This window comes from Podarcis tiliguerta, assembly GCF_965153285.1.
Source record: "Podarcis tiliguerta genome assembly, chromosome: 16".
Classification (NCBI taxonomy): Eukaryota; Metazoa; Chordata; class Lepidosauria; order Squamata; family Lacertidae; genus Podarcis; species Podarcis tiliguerta.
In genome coordinates, this window is record NC_139549.1 from 22,926,214 (window position 1) to 22,943,980 (window position 17,767).

The following is a 17,767-nucleotide window of genomic DNA, read 5'->3' on the forward strand; positions in this document are numbered from 1 at the left end:
GCGCATCTGCTGAACTTCATATCATTTTCTTCCTTTCTGCAACAGGTCTGGGACCAATCGTCAGTATAAGCTACACAAGCCTCCCCTTGACCTTGAACTGCAGGAAGAGCCGAGGAAATGTACTGAGTAGATGCACTTCTTAACTTAGCTGCCCAGGTACCCACCCAGCCAACAGCACTGGGCCCCAAATAATTGCTCTGGCAACAGGATCCCATCCACCAGGACTCGAAGTTGCTCGCAAGGATCGTTTGCATCTCAGTTTCTTTTCCTGCAGCTTCCTGCAGTTCGGTTTTTCTCTTCCCCTCTCTCTCTCTTCTTGCCCCATCCCTCTTTTTGAGCACTTTGTTACTACCGTTGCTCTTTCCAGCAGTTCATGGACTTTTTATACTTCGCTTTTAGCCTTTTACCAGCCCGCCCTCGCCCCACCCCCCCATCAACAGAAGTCAGATGGGATGGGGGTCTCACCTACGTCTTGAAAGGTGGGCTATATCAGCATTTGGGAAAGATGCTGGAATTCTGGGAAGGCCCTTTAACCGGCAAAAGGCCACAGCGATTCGTGTCTCCACGCCCAACATCATTAGCTTCTGCTGTAGAGCTTTTAGAGAAAGCCTGATCAATTTAGTCCATCCGCTCCTTCCAAAACCTTTTGGAATTTAGGATTCCCAAAGAAAAAGATACCCGTTAAATGCAGCTCTGCCGTCAGCCGGGTTACAGGGAAGGGAATGTCCTGTTTTAGCTCTCCCCAAATACTCCCCAAGATAACACAGAATAAGTGGTTGTGATCCACTTCTCTCACTCTCTCCTTCTGCACTAAAGCAGTATGGGGGTGTAAAACCTCCCTCTCTTACCCAGGTTTTCTGCATGGCAGCTCCCTGCATGCTTCCTATACACCACCATCCTCCTGGCTGCAGTCTCCTTTTCAGTTGCTTTTGCTAGATATTGTATCTTGTACCTCCCGTGTTAACTAAACTGAAGCCTTTATAGATTATGCTGCAACAATAACCATCATTGTTTACTGGGGAAACTGGCACTGAAGGAGAATGAGCTTTAACAGTTCTCGATTCCACGGCAACAGAACTTAGCGAGGCATGACGACATTCCCATCCCCAGCCAGCACCAGGCAGGATCCTGTTCACAAACGTATCCCTATATACTGGATAAAGGCTAAGCTAAAGGAAAGGCCCTCTTTGCCGCAGCAGTGCAACCAGCGCTCAGACGCTACCAAAGAAGGGGGTGGGGAACCGAAACAAAACAAGCCATACTGTGGTTTGTACTTTTTGGGGGGTAGGTCAGGGACAGGGAACCTTTGGCCCTCCTGTTGGCGTTGGGCCCATAATGACCGCTGGCCGGGGCTGATGGGAGACAGAGCCCAACATCTGGAGGCCCACAGTCAGTGGGAAAGGGTTGATGGCTTCACCTGGCGGTCAAAGGCAGGCAGCAGCTTTTGGGGAGTAGGTGCTCTCACCGTGCCATTCGCTCCTGCCTTCGTCAGGTCCCCATTTGGCTCCCGTTCTGGAGGTCTGCAGGCTCCCCACCCCTAGTACAGCAACAGACCACCCCTTCCCGGCAGTGAGGATAAAGGCAAATTTGAACAGCTTTGGCGAACTCTTCCAAACATTTCTCCATCACTTTTTGCCTCCCAGCTGCAATCCCCTCTATAGCTTCTCACGTTCGGGTGTTGCTGAGCCACCGAGGCAAACAAGTTTCCAAGTTTAGGCTTCCGGCCGTCCGATTTGCTTTAGCTGCTGCGTTTCACTCCAAGCTGGCAAGAGCAAAAATCCCACTCTGCCTCTCCTGCTTACTCCTTTTGCCAGCTGGTGCTGCCCTACTGGAGAGGCACCTAAAATCTCTTCTGCTTCAATCAGTGCCCTTCTGGAGGGTCTTGTGGATTACAGGGTCTGGTCTGTTGTATATCCGGGCTATTTTATATCAGATGGTTTGTCAGGAAACATGCTGAGACTTCTGCCTCCGGGTCTGGGTGTTCTGAAAGGTTTTTAAGGTCTTTGCATCTCATGGAAAAAAAGTCCCTCGTGACCTGAAAGCTCGGCTTGTCGAGTCCTGAGAGTGTATATCTTGTGTCTTGTTTGTGAAATGCTTCCTGCTATAGAATAGCTCAAAGGACTGTACATATTTACAAGAAACTTTATATTCGTAAAAAACAAAAAAAAGGAAATCAAATCAGTTTCTACTTTTTTATTGTAAAGTGTGCATCTTTATTTTCAACCACCAGCCCTTTGTTTTAACGGTGGCTGGGGAAAGGCGTCTTCAGCTACTTGAAGGGGCCTCGCCCTCACCCTCCAGGAATCCCACGGAGAAATAATTGTAACGTTAAATTTGCAGGCGGAAGCTTGCTAGCATCAATGAGGTTCTCGAGCATAACTACAATATAGAATTTGCCGCCACTACCTTTTAACGGTTGCAGAAAAGGTAAAGAAACAACAGGAGCAACTCACACTCCACCTGGAAAAGTATTGAACTTGTTGTTAACAATAATCAAATAAAAACAAAATTCACTCGGACTGGCATGGTGCAGTGACATTTCCTTCCTACAGGAGCAGCAGCATCTTAAGGCAGGTGGGAGAGCATATCTTCCATCGTTGTCTCCCAGAGCCTTTATAACTCACCACTGCCTTTTAAAAGGGGGGGATTTTTTAAAAAATTATATACTAACTTTCACTTGACGTCTGCCATCCTGGAGGCCTGTCGTCAGGCAGAAAGGTGGCATTATAAATATTTCAAGTAGCAAGACTATAAATAAATTGTCAGATGTTACTCTGTGAGTGCTTGGCTTCCATGGTTGTTACCTGAAGTCACAGGGATGAGCTGAGCGTCCCAACCCTCTCCATTGCTGCAGGATAAAAGCTGCCAGGCCTTCTAGAACGCAGCAGCAGCAGTAATTGCTAAACTTCCAGCTCTCCATCTTCAGTCCTGGAGTAAGCTAGCCCGTCCCCATTAGGAAACCAATCTGTCCATTTTTAAACATTGAGCAGCAGGTCAGCGGTCCCGGCAGACACACACGAGCCAATGGCTTCCCATAAACACCGTCCTAAAATAACAAAGGGGGAATAGTTCCTTGCCCTCTTCCTAGCAACAACACCCCTAAAGCTTCAAGTTTGTTTGTTTTTTAAAAGAAACAACTTATTGCCCATGTTAATTCAGACTGTACATCTCAAAACAAGTAACGCTTGGCAAGAGAATGCAAGTTCAGACTATAATGTAAATACTTCTATTTTTAAACGAAGCCAGTTTATACAGGGTCTGATGTATTCTTCTACAGGGATCGTGTGTGTCTATTACTAACTATCGGCTTTACAGGAACTGAAGTGTGTTTCCTGATGAGTTGTACACCTAACCTTTTCCCAGCCTGCTGTGGGTAGGTTACCAGTAAGCGATGCCCCCCCCAGCCCCGCCCCAACCACCACCTTCACCACCACCTTTTGGTCTCCATATAGCTCATAGTGATGCTCTGCATAAACAAAACAAAAAAAAACCAAACTGCTTTGACTTCTGTTGTGCCTAATCTTGAATGTATAAATGAACTGCAAGCTTGTTTACAAATGTTCCTTTATTTTTCTTTCAATGTGCACATAAATATACTTATTTAAGACTCACTGTTTCAGTCCTGTCGATAAGATTCATAATCAAACTGTGGTTTTTTTTTGGGGGGGGGAGGACTGCTGGTGAACTAAACAAAGCAAACATTCTCTTTCCTCTGCTCTCCCGCGCTTAAAGCAATTGGGCTGCCCACCCTTTGTCCGCCATCTCTAGCTGTGCATAATTCTGCATTTTGCTCATGGGGAGGGGAGAGGAGTATGCAGGGTTTGAAGGCCTGCCCCCAAGCATTGCACATCTTCAATTACTCATCTGACTTCTGAGATCTCATCTGCAAAGCCCCTGCCCCACACACTTCCATATTTGAGGCTATCAGGGCCAGAACTGGGAAGCTCGGTTTCTGGGGAAACTGAATTTTACATGACCGTACTGCATCATAGCAGTCATTCTCCCATTCCAAATTACCTACCACAGCCTTCCACAAATGGTTATATTACATCTTCCACCACTGCCGACCACCAACTAAACTGACTAGGGCACAGATGAGAGGGACCCAGTTTGGGGAAGTTCTGTTCTAACAGGAGGGGACGCTTATCTACCTCCCCATGCCCCTGAAGCTAACAGGGAACTTTCTGAGAATACACTTGTGCTGTTGCTCAACTCCTGGTGAACACAGCTGTACTTCCTGCTAGTGGGTGTGGTCTGAAACAATGAAATGTCAAGGGCAGCGAGTTGTGCTAGCTGTGCGTAGAGATGGCTGGGGTTGGGAGTTGCCGCCCAACAGACTTCTCCCCTTAACCTAAAACTGGCCACTCACTTCCTTTATCTCCCCAGTTTTATATTTATAGTCACCAAAAATTGCAGGTGGGGAAGATTTCAGTCGTCTTGGGGAGGATTTCAAATGCAGCAAATCTCATGCCATTTATTAGGGCGAAAATATCACACAGATGTGCAATATTTTGTTTATTAATTTTAAAAATGTAAAAAAAAAAAATTGGGGGCAAAAAAGCAGTAAATCTATTGAGTTCAGAAGAGCTTGGGATTATGTAAGAAAAAGGGTGTGTGTGTCTATAGGAGAGAGAAATGTTATTAGGTATGGTGATTCAGCCTCTCCAAGAGCTGTTTATGCATGGATGCTTAAAATGGAGCCAGCAGAGAAGTTTTAATGTGAAAAGCTTGCTCATTATGACTTCTTAATTTGTCCTAATTAAATGTCGCTTTATACCTTTGACGCAGGGGTGGGGAACATGTGGCCCTGCAGATGTTGGACTTCAACTCTTATCTGCCCTTAATGGTTAACCTGATCCAGCATGGTTGAATTTACATTCTTAACTGACTTCAAAAGAGGATTAGACGGATTCGAGGAGGATTTGCCATAGTTACATGAGCCATAACAGATATAGTCTCCATTGTCAAGAGTTGGCATGCTTCTGTATGCTAGTTACAGGGAATCATAAGTAGAGAGAGGTAGTGCAGTGTTGTCTTCAGGTCCCGCTTGTGAACTTCGCAACCAGAGAACAGGATGTTGGACTTGATAGACCTCTGGCCTCATCCAGCAAGGCTTTTTTGATGTTCTAAATGTCCCAGTAGTTGCTCATAATGTCAGAGCGTAAGAGCTGCTCTGCTTGGACTGCATCTAGTTTTGAATCCAGTTTCCCGCTGTGACCAAATGAATGTCCTGTGAGAAACATAAAAGCCAGGACATAAAGGCAAAAGCATCCTGCCTCCTGGAGGCAGCTCTTGTGGCCAGTTGCTATCTATACCCTTCTCCATGAATACTTCTAAACCCCTTTTAAAGTTTCTGCTTGGAGAAATAGTTAAATGTGCTGCAGGAAGAAGTTGTTTTGTGTCCTGAATCCCCCTACCCTCTTTTAGCTTCCTTGAATGACCCTTCAGCTTCTAGTGTTACGAATACAGGAAAAAAGCTTCTCTCTATTTTCAATGTACCGTACATAGTTTTAAACTTCTATAATATCCACCTGCCTTCCTTTATTTCTTTTTGCTAAGCTGAAACTCTTCAAATGCCACAACCTTTTCTGCCACTGTGTGTCTTTCTGCTACGGTATCTCAACCGGTCACACCATTGCTTTTGTACAACAGCATAATGATAGTGGCGGCCTTATTTTTTCCACCCTATCTCTAGCAATACCTAGATGGAGTTTACATCCCGCCCCCCCAAAAAACCACTGCCCCACGCAGAGCTGACATTTCCACCAAGCTATCAGTTATAGCCTCCAGAACTCTCTTCTTGATCAGTCACTACAAGCACATATGTGTAGTTAGGAATTCGTTTTGCCCTAATCTGCATGACTCTGGACATTTGCTTCTTTGCCTGCCTGCTCCAAGAGCATGATCTTTTCGATTAGCTCATCTTCCTCATCATAGTGAAAGTAACTAGAGCAGAGGGTGGGGAACCTCAGACGGGAGCCAAATACAGCCCTCCAGACCTGTGCAGTTTGCCCTCCAGTTTGTCCTTGAACGCTGATGATGTCTCTCCCTTGATGATGGAGACTAGAGAGGGCTGTTTGAGTAGAGACTAGCCTACTGTACAAAGGTAGCATTTACATTTGTTGCTCCACCCAACTTTTGCCTCTGGCCCCACCTACCACCGACATGTGGCCCTCAGGCTGAAATAACTTAACCGTCCTGGAACAAGAGGGATCACAGGTTGAGAGGTTACTATATGTTGTTGTCGTTTAGTCGTGTCCGACTCTTCGTGACCCCATGGACCAGAGCACGCCAGGCACTCCTGTCTTCCACTGCCTCCCGCAGTTTGGTCAGACTCATGCTTGTAGCTTCCAGAACACTGTCCAACCATCTCGTCCTCTGTCATCCCCTTCTCCTTGTGCCCTCCATCTTTCCCAACATCAGGGTCTTTTCCAGGGAGTCTTCTCTTCTCATGAGCTGGCCAGAGTATTGGAGTCTCAGCTTCAGGATCTGTCCTTCCAGTGAGCACTCAGGGCTGATTTCCTTCAGAATGGAGAGGTTTGATCTTCTTGCAGTCCATGGGACTCTCAAGAGTCTCCTCCAGCACCATAATTCAAAAGCATCAATTCTTCGGCGATCAGCCTTCTTGAGAGCCAGTGTGGTGTAGTGGTTAAGAGCGGTAGTCTCGTAATCTGGGGAACCGGGTTCGCATCTCCGCTCCTCCACATGCAGCTGCTGGGTGACCTTGGGCCAGTCACACTTCTTTGAAGTCTCTCAGCCCCACTCACCTCACAGAGTGTTTGTTGTGGGGGAGGAAGGGAAAGGAGAATGTTAGCCGCTTTGAGACTCCTTAAAGAGAGTGAAAGGCAGGATATCAAATCCAAACTCTTCTTCTTCTTCTTTATGGAGGCTACTATATAGTGACCATTAAATTTTCCTGTAGAGTAGCTAACTTAGCTCCACTGCGAGGCAATCATTTTGTTGACCTCCAGCACTTGGTAAACCCGACCATACAACCCCCACCCCCACCTTTGTCTTGCCCTACCCAACAGGCATGTTCCTCTCACATATTGCAACAGGTCACAGGTGACAGTATGGGTTGCAACCTCTGCCGTAATGTCGGGAAGTTAACCTGTGTTCCTTTCAAGAAAGGTGCAGAGGAAATGCTCACTCTTCATTGTGTAAACTGATTTTATTTTCTTTTTTAAAAAACTGATTTCTGAAGAGAAAAAACAGCAAACAGAAGATTTTTTAAAAAAAAGCAGACGTGAAATACTGTTCTCAACAGCGGTCTAGAGCAGGGATGGGAGCTTGGAGCCGCCCAGCTCCCATCTGTCCCAAACAGCTGGTCAGACTAGGTTAGGGATGAAGGCGGTTGCAGCCCAATGACACCTGGAGGAGCCACAGGTTAGCCAGCCCCTGTTCTAGAGTGCCTGTTCTACCTATACATCAGTTTCAGCTACTCAAAGCAATAAAACTGCCTGGTGGCCTCAAAAGATTGGTAAGGAATCAGAAGGGGAAAAACCACACAGGGCTCGCTTGGCTAAGAAGGCACAAGCTGGTGCCACAGCAGGCTAGGGAGTGTGTGCACGTTGGTGTGACAGACAACACATTAATTGGCCTTTTTTGGGGGGGGGGGGGAGACAAGCAGGCAGCTTATCTTTTATGGGAGGTGTAGCCCCTTGACGATCCTCCTGCCACAAACAAGGGGAGGCTACAGCTGTTTGAGAGGAGAAGCATCCCGATTCCTTAGCGTAGAGACAAGTGAAGGCCTGGGGTGCAAAGCCCACCTCCCCTAGCAACCCTGGAGCAGGGCAGCAATATTGCTTGGGAGTTCTAATCTTTGGAAAGGAAGGAGCCACATTTCTGAGCAAGCTATCCAAGAAGTTAGGGGGAGAGAGGAGGCTTGTAGGACCCAGAAAGGGTTGGTCCCGAAGCTTCACGGCAGTGTCCAACTCTTCTAGCCTCTTCGTAACATCCTGCTGCCCACTGGACAGTAAAACCACCAACCTAAAGCCATCAGTCCAGCTGCAGTAAACTGAAAGATGTGCCAAGCATTTTCTGCTGGCAAGTATAACCAAAGCTGGCTGCCTTTGCCAGTCATCTGAAACCTGGCAAGTCGTGCCCAGGTTACAAAAGGTGACTAGCGGGGAGGGCAGGGACGAACGAGAACGAAAAAAAAAAAGTTATTTATAAGGGTATGCCCAGATTGCTACAGAAGGAAGACACCTTCTCTTACACATATTGCTGTACGAAAAAAAGCAAAGCCACTTTGGGGACTTTGGACGATTGAAGGTGTCCATTCATTCCGGGTGCCCAGTTCAAAAATTCGTTTGTATTAACTCTGCAAACTAAATGCCCTTGGCAGCTTGTGCGTCTTCATAGATTCCCCCCCCCCGCCCGCCCGCAATATTACAGGGCAACGAACCCCCTCAAAAACCCACGGCCTTGATTGGCAGCACAAGTGGGTACCTGCTTGTGGGGCTAAAGAACATTCAAAGCAGGAGGGAGAGAAAGAGAAAGGCAAATTTGGGCTCTTTTTAAAAATATAAAGATATATATATATATAAATATGCGTCCGCTACTGTTTCAAAGAGCATACGCTTCTCATTTGTTCCCTCCGCTGCTCCATCGGCCTGGGCACCCAGCTCTGCTTTCATATGGGCTTATACAGCAGCGTAGTGACATATTTCTTCTTGTAACGGTGGGTAGCGCTGAGCACCATGACCCCGTCCTAGGAGAGAGTTGCGAAGAGAGGGAGATCAGAAGACGGAACCGTCTAAACACAGGCAGACAGCAACGACTTAAGCCGCCGACTTACCTTGATGGAAAGGGCATAGAGGTGATTCAGCATGACGTGATTCGGCTCGGGAAGCAGGGCAGGATCGCACTAAAGAGGGCGACAAAGGAGAGTAGTTCAGGACACGGATGAGGAACGCTTTTTCAGCTCAAGGGCCACGTTCCCTTTCGAGGAGCCTGCCAGGGGCCACATGGCTGTTGCAGGTGGCACCAAAGTCAAGTGAGTGGAGCATCACTGCATTCCAGCAATACACATGGGGCAGGTTTCTGCACCACTGTTGTCTCCACCCAACCAAGTCAGAGGCACTGTCGCAGTTCACAGACACATTCCAGCCAGGCATAGGCTTCTGAGGAAAGGGCGGGGGGGGTCAGTGAAGGTGTGGTTTGGGGGGAGACGAGCAATTTAAGGAGAGGGTGTGGCTAAGGGAGATTCCTAAGGGCCAGGTACACAGCCCCAGAGGTTTGCATTTGACCCCCAAGCACTCTATCTGATTTAGAAGAGTCTGGATTTGATATCCCGCTTTATCACTACCCGGAGGAGTCTCAAAGCGGCTAACATTCTCCTTTCCCTTCCTCCCCCACAACAAACACTCTGTGAGGTGAGTGGGGCTGAGAGACTTCAGAGAAGTGTGACTGGCCCAAGGTCACCCAGCAGCTGCATGTGGAGGAGCAGAGACGCGAACCCGGTTCCCCAGATTACGAGACTACCGCTCTTAACCACTACACCACACTGGCTCTCTTTAAGACTAAAAGGTAAAAGGACCCCTGACCATTAGGTCCAGTCGCGGACGACTCTGGGGTTGCGGCGCTCATCTCGCTCTATAGGTCGAGGGAGCCGGCGTTTGCCCGCAGACAGCTTCCGGGTCATGTGGCCAGCATGACTAAGCCATTTCTGGCAAACCAGAGCACCACATGGAAACGCCATTTACCTTCCCACTGGAGTGGTACCTATTTATCTACTTGCACTTGACATGCTTTCAAACTGCCAGGTGGGCAGGAGCTGGGACCGAACAACGGGAGCTCACCCCGTTGTGGAGAGTCAAACTGCCAACCTTCTGATCGGCAAGCCCTAGGCTCTGTGATTTAGACCACAGTGCCACCCGCATCCCGATTTAGGACTAGGGCTGGGCAATATCTGGTTTTCAGCATCGTGATATATCGCCAGCAAAGCATTCTGATATACCAATATATCACAATATCTGAAATAAGGATTGGCGCTATGTAGAGGCAATGGCTGGCTTCACGGTCTTCCCCACATCGTGATTTTTGCCGGCGCCTGCTCTTGTGATTCGCCTGCCCCCAGCACGAGGCAGTGGAGCAGAGTTAATGAGCTGCAGGAATCAAGAGGAATATTGGCTGGTTCCATGGTTTTCCCCACATTGTGATTTGCGCATAGCACACACACACATTGTGATTTGCGATATATTGCCAGGTCAAAAATTATGAAACCGATATCCCAATATGGACTTCAAACCACTTTTGGACAATATGTCACCTAGCCGAACTTTGAGTGCAAAATCAGGAAAGCCACTAGGGGGCACCAGAGGACCCTTGTACGTCTACCAAATACATTTTTTTTGTAGCATGAAAGAAACTTTCCATTCCTGTGGAAGCTTCTGAAATGCAAACCCAAGCATGACCAGTTTATTAAGAAAACAGGATGCAAGGTGGGGCAAGGCTTATTATTATTAATAATAATAATAATTATATTTGTAGACCATCTCCCTTCCATGTGTAAATCTGAGGGCAGTTCACAGCATAAAAATACAAGATAAAAACACATAATAAGAAAAAAAGAAACCAATAACCCTCCTCGCCAGGTTAAGTCAAACAATTCAGAGTTTCAGTCTCACTGCGCCACCTCTGCTTTCAATTGGAGAATCCCCACATAAAAACTGCCCAAAGCTGGTAAGGACACACCAGCTTACACAGTGAATTTGATTTGGGGGGGGAAGCGGGGGCTTGCTTCTATCTTCACGTTTCTCTACTCACCGAAATCCCAGTGTCTTTGTTTAGGATAACCTGCAGGAGGTGCGGAGGAAGAATAGGGGGGGACTTGAAGCGCTCTTCAGGCTTACAGATGTAGGGTTCCTGGTGGTAGGGTCCGGGGGGTGAACTCGACAGCTCTGCTCAGGGAGGAGAGGGGAGACAGAGGGGAGGTTCCTGTGGTTAACCTTGGTCTATTTGGGGGAAAGCACTTCTAAACAATTTACCATTTCAGCCGTGGTCTTGAATCCCCAAAGGTTTCCTTACTTGATTTCTACACTTTACCACTGAATGCCATTTATTCAGCAAACTTTACTGCCTGTTTGCCCATTTGACAGAGATCCTTTTGGCACTCTCTGCAATGCCTTTTTCAACAACAAAAATCATTATTGTTGAATTTATTGCCCATCCTTCACCACCAGGTCCCAGGGAGGGCTACGACAATTTAAAACTTGGTATTAAAAACAGTTAAAAGGTTTAGAATGTAACTGATCAACATCTGTATAGTTAGATCATTTCTTCTAGCTCATCCATGGGATGTTCCAAGACAGCAGAACAACATTTGGGTGAATAATATATTATGCCTTTAATTCTGGATGATGCTGCTGCTGTTCTTACCACCCTGGACAATTTGGTACCCTCAGGAAACTTCGCTACCTCACTGCTCACATCTAACGCCAGGCCAGGTTTAAAAAGCACAGGCCCCAATACCAATTCCAGTGAAGAGGACACTTTTTACACCTCTCCACTGTGAGATATGTCCATTTATTCCTATCTGGTGCTTTCCGTTCTTTGATCCATAAGGGATCTTATCTCACGATTGCTAAGCTTACTCGGGACTCCTTGCTGAAGAACTGTTCGAGACTCTTAAGTGCACAATGTCTGCTCGATCACCACTTTCCGTGTGGTTACTGACACTCTCAATAATGTGCCGGGAGGAACAAAGTCCTCCAGGATTAACTGTGCATTCAGACCATCCCCACTGCCATGAAACAAATAGTGTTCAATGATGTCACTTCTGCAAAATGCACAGCTAGACACTAAACCCTGGACCAAGGCAACACAGCACCCCCGACCATAGAGAAGCACGACACGAAGATACCTACCAGATACATCTGAGGACTTTTGGGAGTCCACCATTAAAGCATCAAATACTTCAAAGTCTGTTTTCTTCACCTGGATGACGTTGTTGACTGTCCCCAGCTGGCTGGTTACTACAGGCTAGGAAGAAAACCAAGGGGCAGCTTGTAAATCGCTTTGGGGTGCCTCATGGGAAGAGATTGGAGGGGAAGGAGAAGGAACAGAATATAGACCAGCAAAGCTCTACTTTGCATCTCCAAAATAGGCTCCACCCCATAGCTCTTGGGAACCTCCAGATTGTTCAGCTCCCATCAGCCCCGGTCAGAGTGGCCAATGGTCAGGGCTGATGTCAGCAACACCATCCATGACCAAATCTCGGGCCTTCCCATGGGAAGGATGTAGGAAGATTTTTTTAAAAAGGAGAAGTCTTCGGCTGAGTGTCTGACCAACGGCAGGTGCCCCACTGGTTCATTACAGAAAGAAGTCAGTTGTCAAAATTGATTTGCGCAAGGATATACGTGACTTTATGCTGCTACGTCAAGTGATGACCTACATATGTAAAAGGGCCACCACCTTTGATGTGAACTATCATCCCTAAAACAACACGCTTCCCAATGCACCCGGCATTTCGCATGTTCATCTGCCAGCCACCAATCACGGAGAAATTAAAGAAGGCGGAGGCATGGATGCATGAACCAGCCCTTCATGATGGCCGAGTAAGACGATTGTAAAAGGCAATATTACCTCTGCAGGATCATGTGTCCATTGACCATCCACATAAAACTTGTATTGGTGTTCGCCTTCTGGGAGATCGAGAATTGCTACAAAGTTATTGTGGCTATAAATGAGAGACGGAGGGGATTAAAAAGAGAAAGAGAGAGAGAGAGAGAGAGAGACGGAGGGGATACAATTAATCATTTACCGTAGAAAGTGAGTCAGCTAAATAATAATTAAAAAGTCTGAATCTGAAGAGTGGTCCAATCAGAAGGACAATTTTTGCCTCTTCCCATTCTGCAGACAACCCACCCCAATATACTGGAATGAAACACACAGTACCATCCTGCCCACCCAAAGCAAAACCCCAACAGCTCTTTGTGAGTGCGATTGTAGGCCGCTCTTGCTTAGAGGCTGGGGACTTGCAGCGATGTTTTGTTGCAAGACTGGCTCCCCATGCCCATAAAGGTGAGCTGCTCTTGAAAATGAGCATTGGCTTCACCACCAGTATTTGATAAACAGCATGGCACCAAGCTCAGCCCACTTTTCCTGCTCTTGTAAGAAACTGCAGTAAGGATAGACACTGTAAATACCCTTTAAAACATATTGGGCATCCTCACCAAGACAGCAAACAAAGGTAGCCCGGACCAAGCCACAAAGATGCTCACCTCCGCGTCAGTGGAAGTTTGCTCCAGTTGTTAAAAGAGCCAGACAGAAAGACCTCTTTGCCTCCTCCGGTCCAGCGAAAAACAGTTGGCCGAGCTTGTGTAGGAGCCTTATCATTCACCTCGACGTCATGCTGCCAGGCCAGGAATTCTTCTTTTTCCTTGCCAAGCTGCGTAGGACAGGGAGGGAGGAATATGTGGTGTAATGGCCAAGTCTTGGTAAAAATTCAGTTCCTCAATCTGTTTTAGGTTAAGTGGCTAAGGGGTGGGTCATTTAGGGTCCACTTGCATAGCTGGATTTCTCCTTCCTATCCCTTCTCCAGGCACTCCCAAAATCTTATCCATAGGATCCCACAATCTTCTGAAGAGGACCTTTGCTCCATTGGGCCTACATACCATTATCTGACCGCCTCCTAGCAGAGGGTGAAGGAGGTGGAAACAGACATTCAAATGACTCAGCGTTTGCCTAGGTCTGACTTGAGGGGGACCCACTGAAATTAACAGATCCAAGTTAGATATGTCTATTGCTTTCAGTGGGTCTGTTCTGAGTGGTACTAACGCTTGATGTAACCCAATGGCCAATTCCCCCTCTCTAAAAAGAGAAACAACCAACTGGCTGCTGGAGCTTCTGCAAGAGTAAACTAGCGCCTGTCTCACATCCTTCAAAATGCCAGCATGAACCCTTTTACTCGGCTTTCCCAGTGAATGAGAGCGAATGCCTGAGGTCACATACCTTTATTTCCTCGGCGTGGAACGTGTCGGCGTCTTCAGGGCTGTCCATCAAGATCTTTGGCCGGTCTCCATCCTTTGTTCCTCCGCTATCTCTCCGAGGTGTCTTGTGGCTCCCTTGACGCTCCACACCGGCCCGCTCACTGCTCGTGTTCCCCATTGCTCTTCAGATCCCAAAGAGAAAGACAGCCACAAATCTCTGCAACAAATCAGGTGCCGGAGAAACCAGAGGCTGTTCAGTCGGCATAAACAAACAGCCCAGCTCACAATCTAATAAGCAATGGGCAGGAGAATGACAAGCTGGTGGTGAAAATGAGCCAGTGTGGTTTTCTGCTGGCTTTTGACTGCAGAGATCTGGTTTGAAAGCCCTGCTGAGCTACAAAGTCCACTATATGTGTTGTTTGATTGGTTTACTGTCTCTTGTTTGTTTGTTCCTGTCTTGAAGCCAATGATGCCAGTTGGGTGGGGATGAACACCAGGAACACAAGGCTTGTGTCCTGTAGAGAGAGAAGCTTAGAACCTGTGTGGTGTCACAATTAAAGTGCCTGAGAGACCTGGGTTCAAATCCCCACTCAGCCAGGAAGTTCAATAGTTGACCTTGATTCACTCCCCATCCCTCCCAGCCTAAACTACTTCACAGGGCTACTGAAAGGCGAGAATGGGGAAGGGAGCAAAAAGGCCCTTGGCTAATTGGTGGAAGGATGGAATAAAAAATAAAAATGGAATGAGGTGAAAGCATAGAAGGTCCCTGGAAGTATCTCCAGCTAAAAGGAGCAACATCTGCCATGAAGATCACTAGATGACCTTGGGTCACATTCTCAACCTAATCTCCCTCACAGGGTTGTTGTGAAGATAAAATAGAATCTGCAACCTGTGCTCCTCAGAAGGCCAAGCAAGACAAATATATTCTTTTTAACTGTCATCTGCCCCAGCTGTAACAAAGCATGTCTCTCCCTTATCAATCTCTACTGCCACAACAGGCACCGTAACCTTCCAATGGTTTGACTTCACCCACAAAGGCACACTCCTCCATTGTCTCCCAAGACAGACGGATGCCAGCAAAATATTCAGCCTTTTCTCTAAGAAGCTAAAGATAGCATAATGGTTCTCCCATCTCTTGTGAGATAGGTGAGCCTGAGTGTGTATGACTGGACCAAGATCACACAACAATCTATATCTTCCAAATGAGGAAAACACTTCACCTGGGTCCCAACAAAGTGTGCTCTACTAAATAAAGCTATTAAGCTTTAAACATGCACAACTCAAAAAAAAAAAAACCGGGAACCTGAACATTTGGAAGATTCAGGACAGACAAACAGGAAGTCCTTCTTCACACAGCATCTAATTCATCTGCGAAATTAGCTGCCACAGGATGTAGTGACAGTCATGAACTTGGACAGCTTTAAAAGAGAATTCAACAAATTCATGGGGGATAAGGCTTCTACTCTAGATGGCTGCTAGCCTCTATTGTCAGAGGCAGTAAACACCTCTGCATGCCAGCTGCTGTGAATCGCAGGTGGGCAGAGTGCTATGTACTCAGGCCCTACTTGAAAGCTTCCCTTTGGGCCAGTGTGAGAACAGGATGCTGGAACCAGAGAGTCCCTTTCACCTGATCCAGCAAGGCTCTCTCACCTGCTGTGAGTTGTGTTCAAGCTGTGACTTGTCCTTCAGGACCCTCCCTCTCCAGTAACATATGCAACCCCTAAGTACCACCAGTCAAGAGGACATCCAGCAGAAGATGCATAGAATCATAGAACTGGAAGGGACCACAAGGGTCATCTAATCCAACCCCCTGCAACGCAGGAATCTTTTTCCCAATGTGTGGGGCTCGGACCCATGCCTTAGCATCTGGTTGGCTTCTCTGAGAACAGGATGCTGTCGGCTTGACCCAGTATGGCTCTTACGTTTTTATACCACAAAAGGACTGGCATAGCTACAACTGTTGAAGGTTTAGCTCAAGTTGTGAATGACTCACCCTTTGACACCCCCCCCCCCACCCACCTCCCGCCCCTAATATTTGCAACTATTTAAACATCCCCACTTATAAAAAGGATATCCAGCAGGAAAAGAAAGGAAAGACCCCTCTGTGCCAAAGACTCCAGAGAGCCACTGTTGGTGGAACTATAAAACACTGGGCTAAAGGGACGAATAATCTGATCCGGTTCGAGGCAGTTCCTAATATAGCTAACATATAAATTCAAATCTAACTTATAAATTCAAATAGTGATGTATGGAAGTGAGAGCTGGACCATAAAGAAGGCTGATCGCCGAAGAATTGATGCTTTTGAGTTATGGTGCTGGAGGAGACTCTTGAGAGTCCCATGGACTGCAAGAAGATCAAACCTCTCCATTCTGAAGGAAATCAGGACAGATCCTGAAGCTGAGACTCCAATACTTTGGCCACCTCATGAGAAGAGAAGACTCCCTGGAAAAGACCCTGATGGTGGGAAAGATCGAGGGCACAAGGAGAAGGGGACGACAGAGAACGAGATGGTTGGACAGTGTTCTCGAAGCTACCAGCGTGAGTTTGACTAAACTGCGGGAGGCAGTGGAAGACAGGAGTGCCTGGCGTGCTCTGGTCCATGGGGTCACGAAGAGTCGGACATGACTTAACGACTAAATAACAACATAAATTCAAAGTCTGCGAGGCAAGTGACACCGGATGTGCGCGAAGAACCTTCCTTTCACCTCTAGCGCTGCGCAGGGAAATGGGCTTTTCGAAAGGCTCGCTTGGTGACCTTGGGCCAGTCCCCTCCTCCCCGCCTGGACCTTCCTCGCATTAAACAGCAACACTCGCGTGCTAAACAGCAGGCAAAGAATTATCCTCTGCACATGCTCAGGAACCCGGTGCTCTCCTGCCCGGGGGGGGGGGGAAGGTTCCGGGGCTCAAGCAGCCTCTTTGTGCCGTGGGCCGAGGAGGGACTCGCCGCAGCGCCCGCCCGCTTCCTTTTCACTCACCTGCAAGCGGCTCCGCGACTCTCTTCTCGGGGTCCCCGGGCAACAGCCGTTCTCGCCACTTCCGGTTTCTCCCCCGGCCGCCTGAGAAACAACTTCCGGTCTCGGGGAGATCCTGGCGGCGCAGCTGAACTCTAGTTCTTACTGCACATGCGGGTGCGCGAAGCAGGCAGGAGGCGGGGCGGGGCGGGGCGGGAGCTTGCAGGGATTTAAAGGGGCCGCGTCGCCTTTTTACCTTCTGCTCCGGCGGCGAGAGTTCTAGGAAGCGTCACTCGCCCCCAAGTCTCATCGTCTAGTTTGTTCCCAGCCCCGCGCCGCCCAACAGACTCCTGGAAATGGATGAGGAATCTAAATGGTTAGAAGGAAGGAAATTGCACTCCGTACATGCTCAGAGGCTCCCTCTGTACGCGCTCAGAGGCTGCCAGCCCATCCATGTGCTTATTCAGAAGTAAAATAGCAAAAATAAAAATAAAACCTTGTGTGACACCCTTAAGTAGAGGTGGGGAACCTGTGGCCCTTTGGGTATAATTAAATTACTTCCACCATCACCACCCATTGCTGATCATTGGTCAGATGTTTATAGGTGAGGACAAGTGCTACAGACTGACAAAACCTGGAAGCCCACAGGTACCCAACTCCTGCCTGCTCTGGTAGCAAAATTAGTTATTTATTTCATAAAAAAAGATTCCATATTACTGGATTGTAACAAACCTCAAAGCAGTTTGCATGAAGAATAGAAAAATAAAATGATCAGTGAAAACAATCAAAACATTCAGAAAAGTATAATCAGCAATAAGCTTAAAAAACCCACACACACACATCAGCATTTTACATATCTGAGTGCAGTGAAGCACCTGCCC

At 47.5% G+C, this 17,767-nt stretch overlaps 2 protein-coding genes across 14 annotated transcripts in view; one reads left to right on the forward strand and one right to left on the reverse strand.

The window, feature by feature from the left end:
• Nucleotides 1-8,375, forward strand: part of CIT (citron rho-interacting serine/threonine kinase) — a 111,273-nt gene extending 102,898 nt beyond the window's left edge. For all 13 annotated transcript variants that reach the window (XM_083417524.1, XM_083417527.1, XM_083417525.1 and 10 more), the window contains 2 exons: nucleotides 46-6,227; nucleotides 6,889-8,375. In XM_083417524.1, the coding sequence (XP_083273650.1) occupies nucleotides 46-69 (24 nt within the window). In that variant the 3' untranslated portion in view covers nucleotides 70-6,227; nucleotides 6,889-8,375. The remainder of the gene's footprint in view (nucleotides 1-45; nucleotides 6,228-6,888) is intronic.
• Nucleotides 7,153-17,064, reverse strand: PRKAB1 (protein kinase AMP-activated non-catalytic subunit beta 1). The gene is made up of 8 exons (XM_083417934.1): nucleotides 16,911-17,064; nucleotides 13,957-14,151; nucleotides 13,227-13,393; nucleotides 12,589-12,682; nucleotides 11,871-11,985; nucleotides 10,771-10,904; nucleotides 8,801-8,869; nucleotides 7,153-8,713 (listed from the first exon to the last, which is right to left on the reverse strand). Exons 2-8 carry the CDS (start codon nucleotides 14,110-14,112, stop codon nucleotides 8,636-8,638), a joined length of 813 nt encoding a protein of 270 aa, XP_083274060.1. The 5' UTR covers nucleotides 14,113-14,151; nucleotides 16,911-17,064; the 3' UTR covers nucleotides 7,153-8,635.
• Nucleotides 17,065-17,767: the final 703 nt, after the last annotated feature.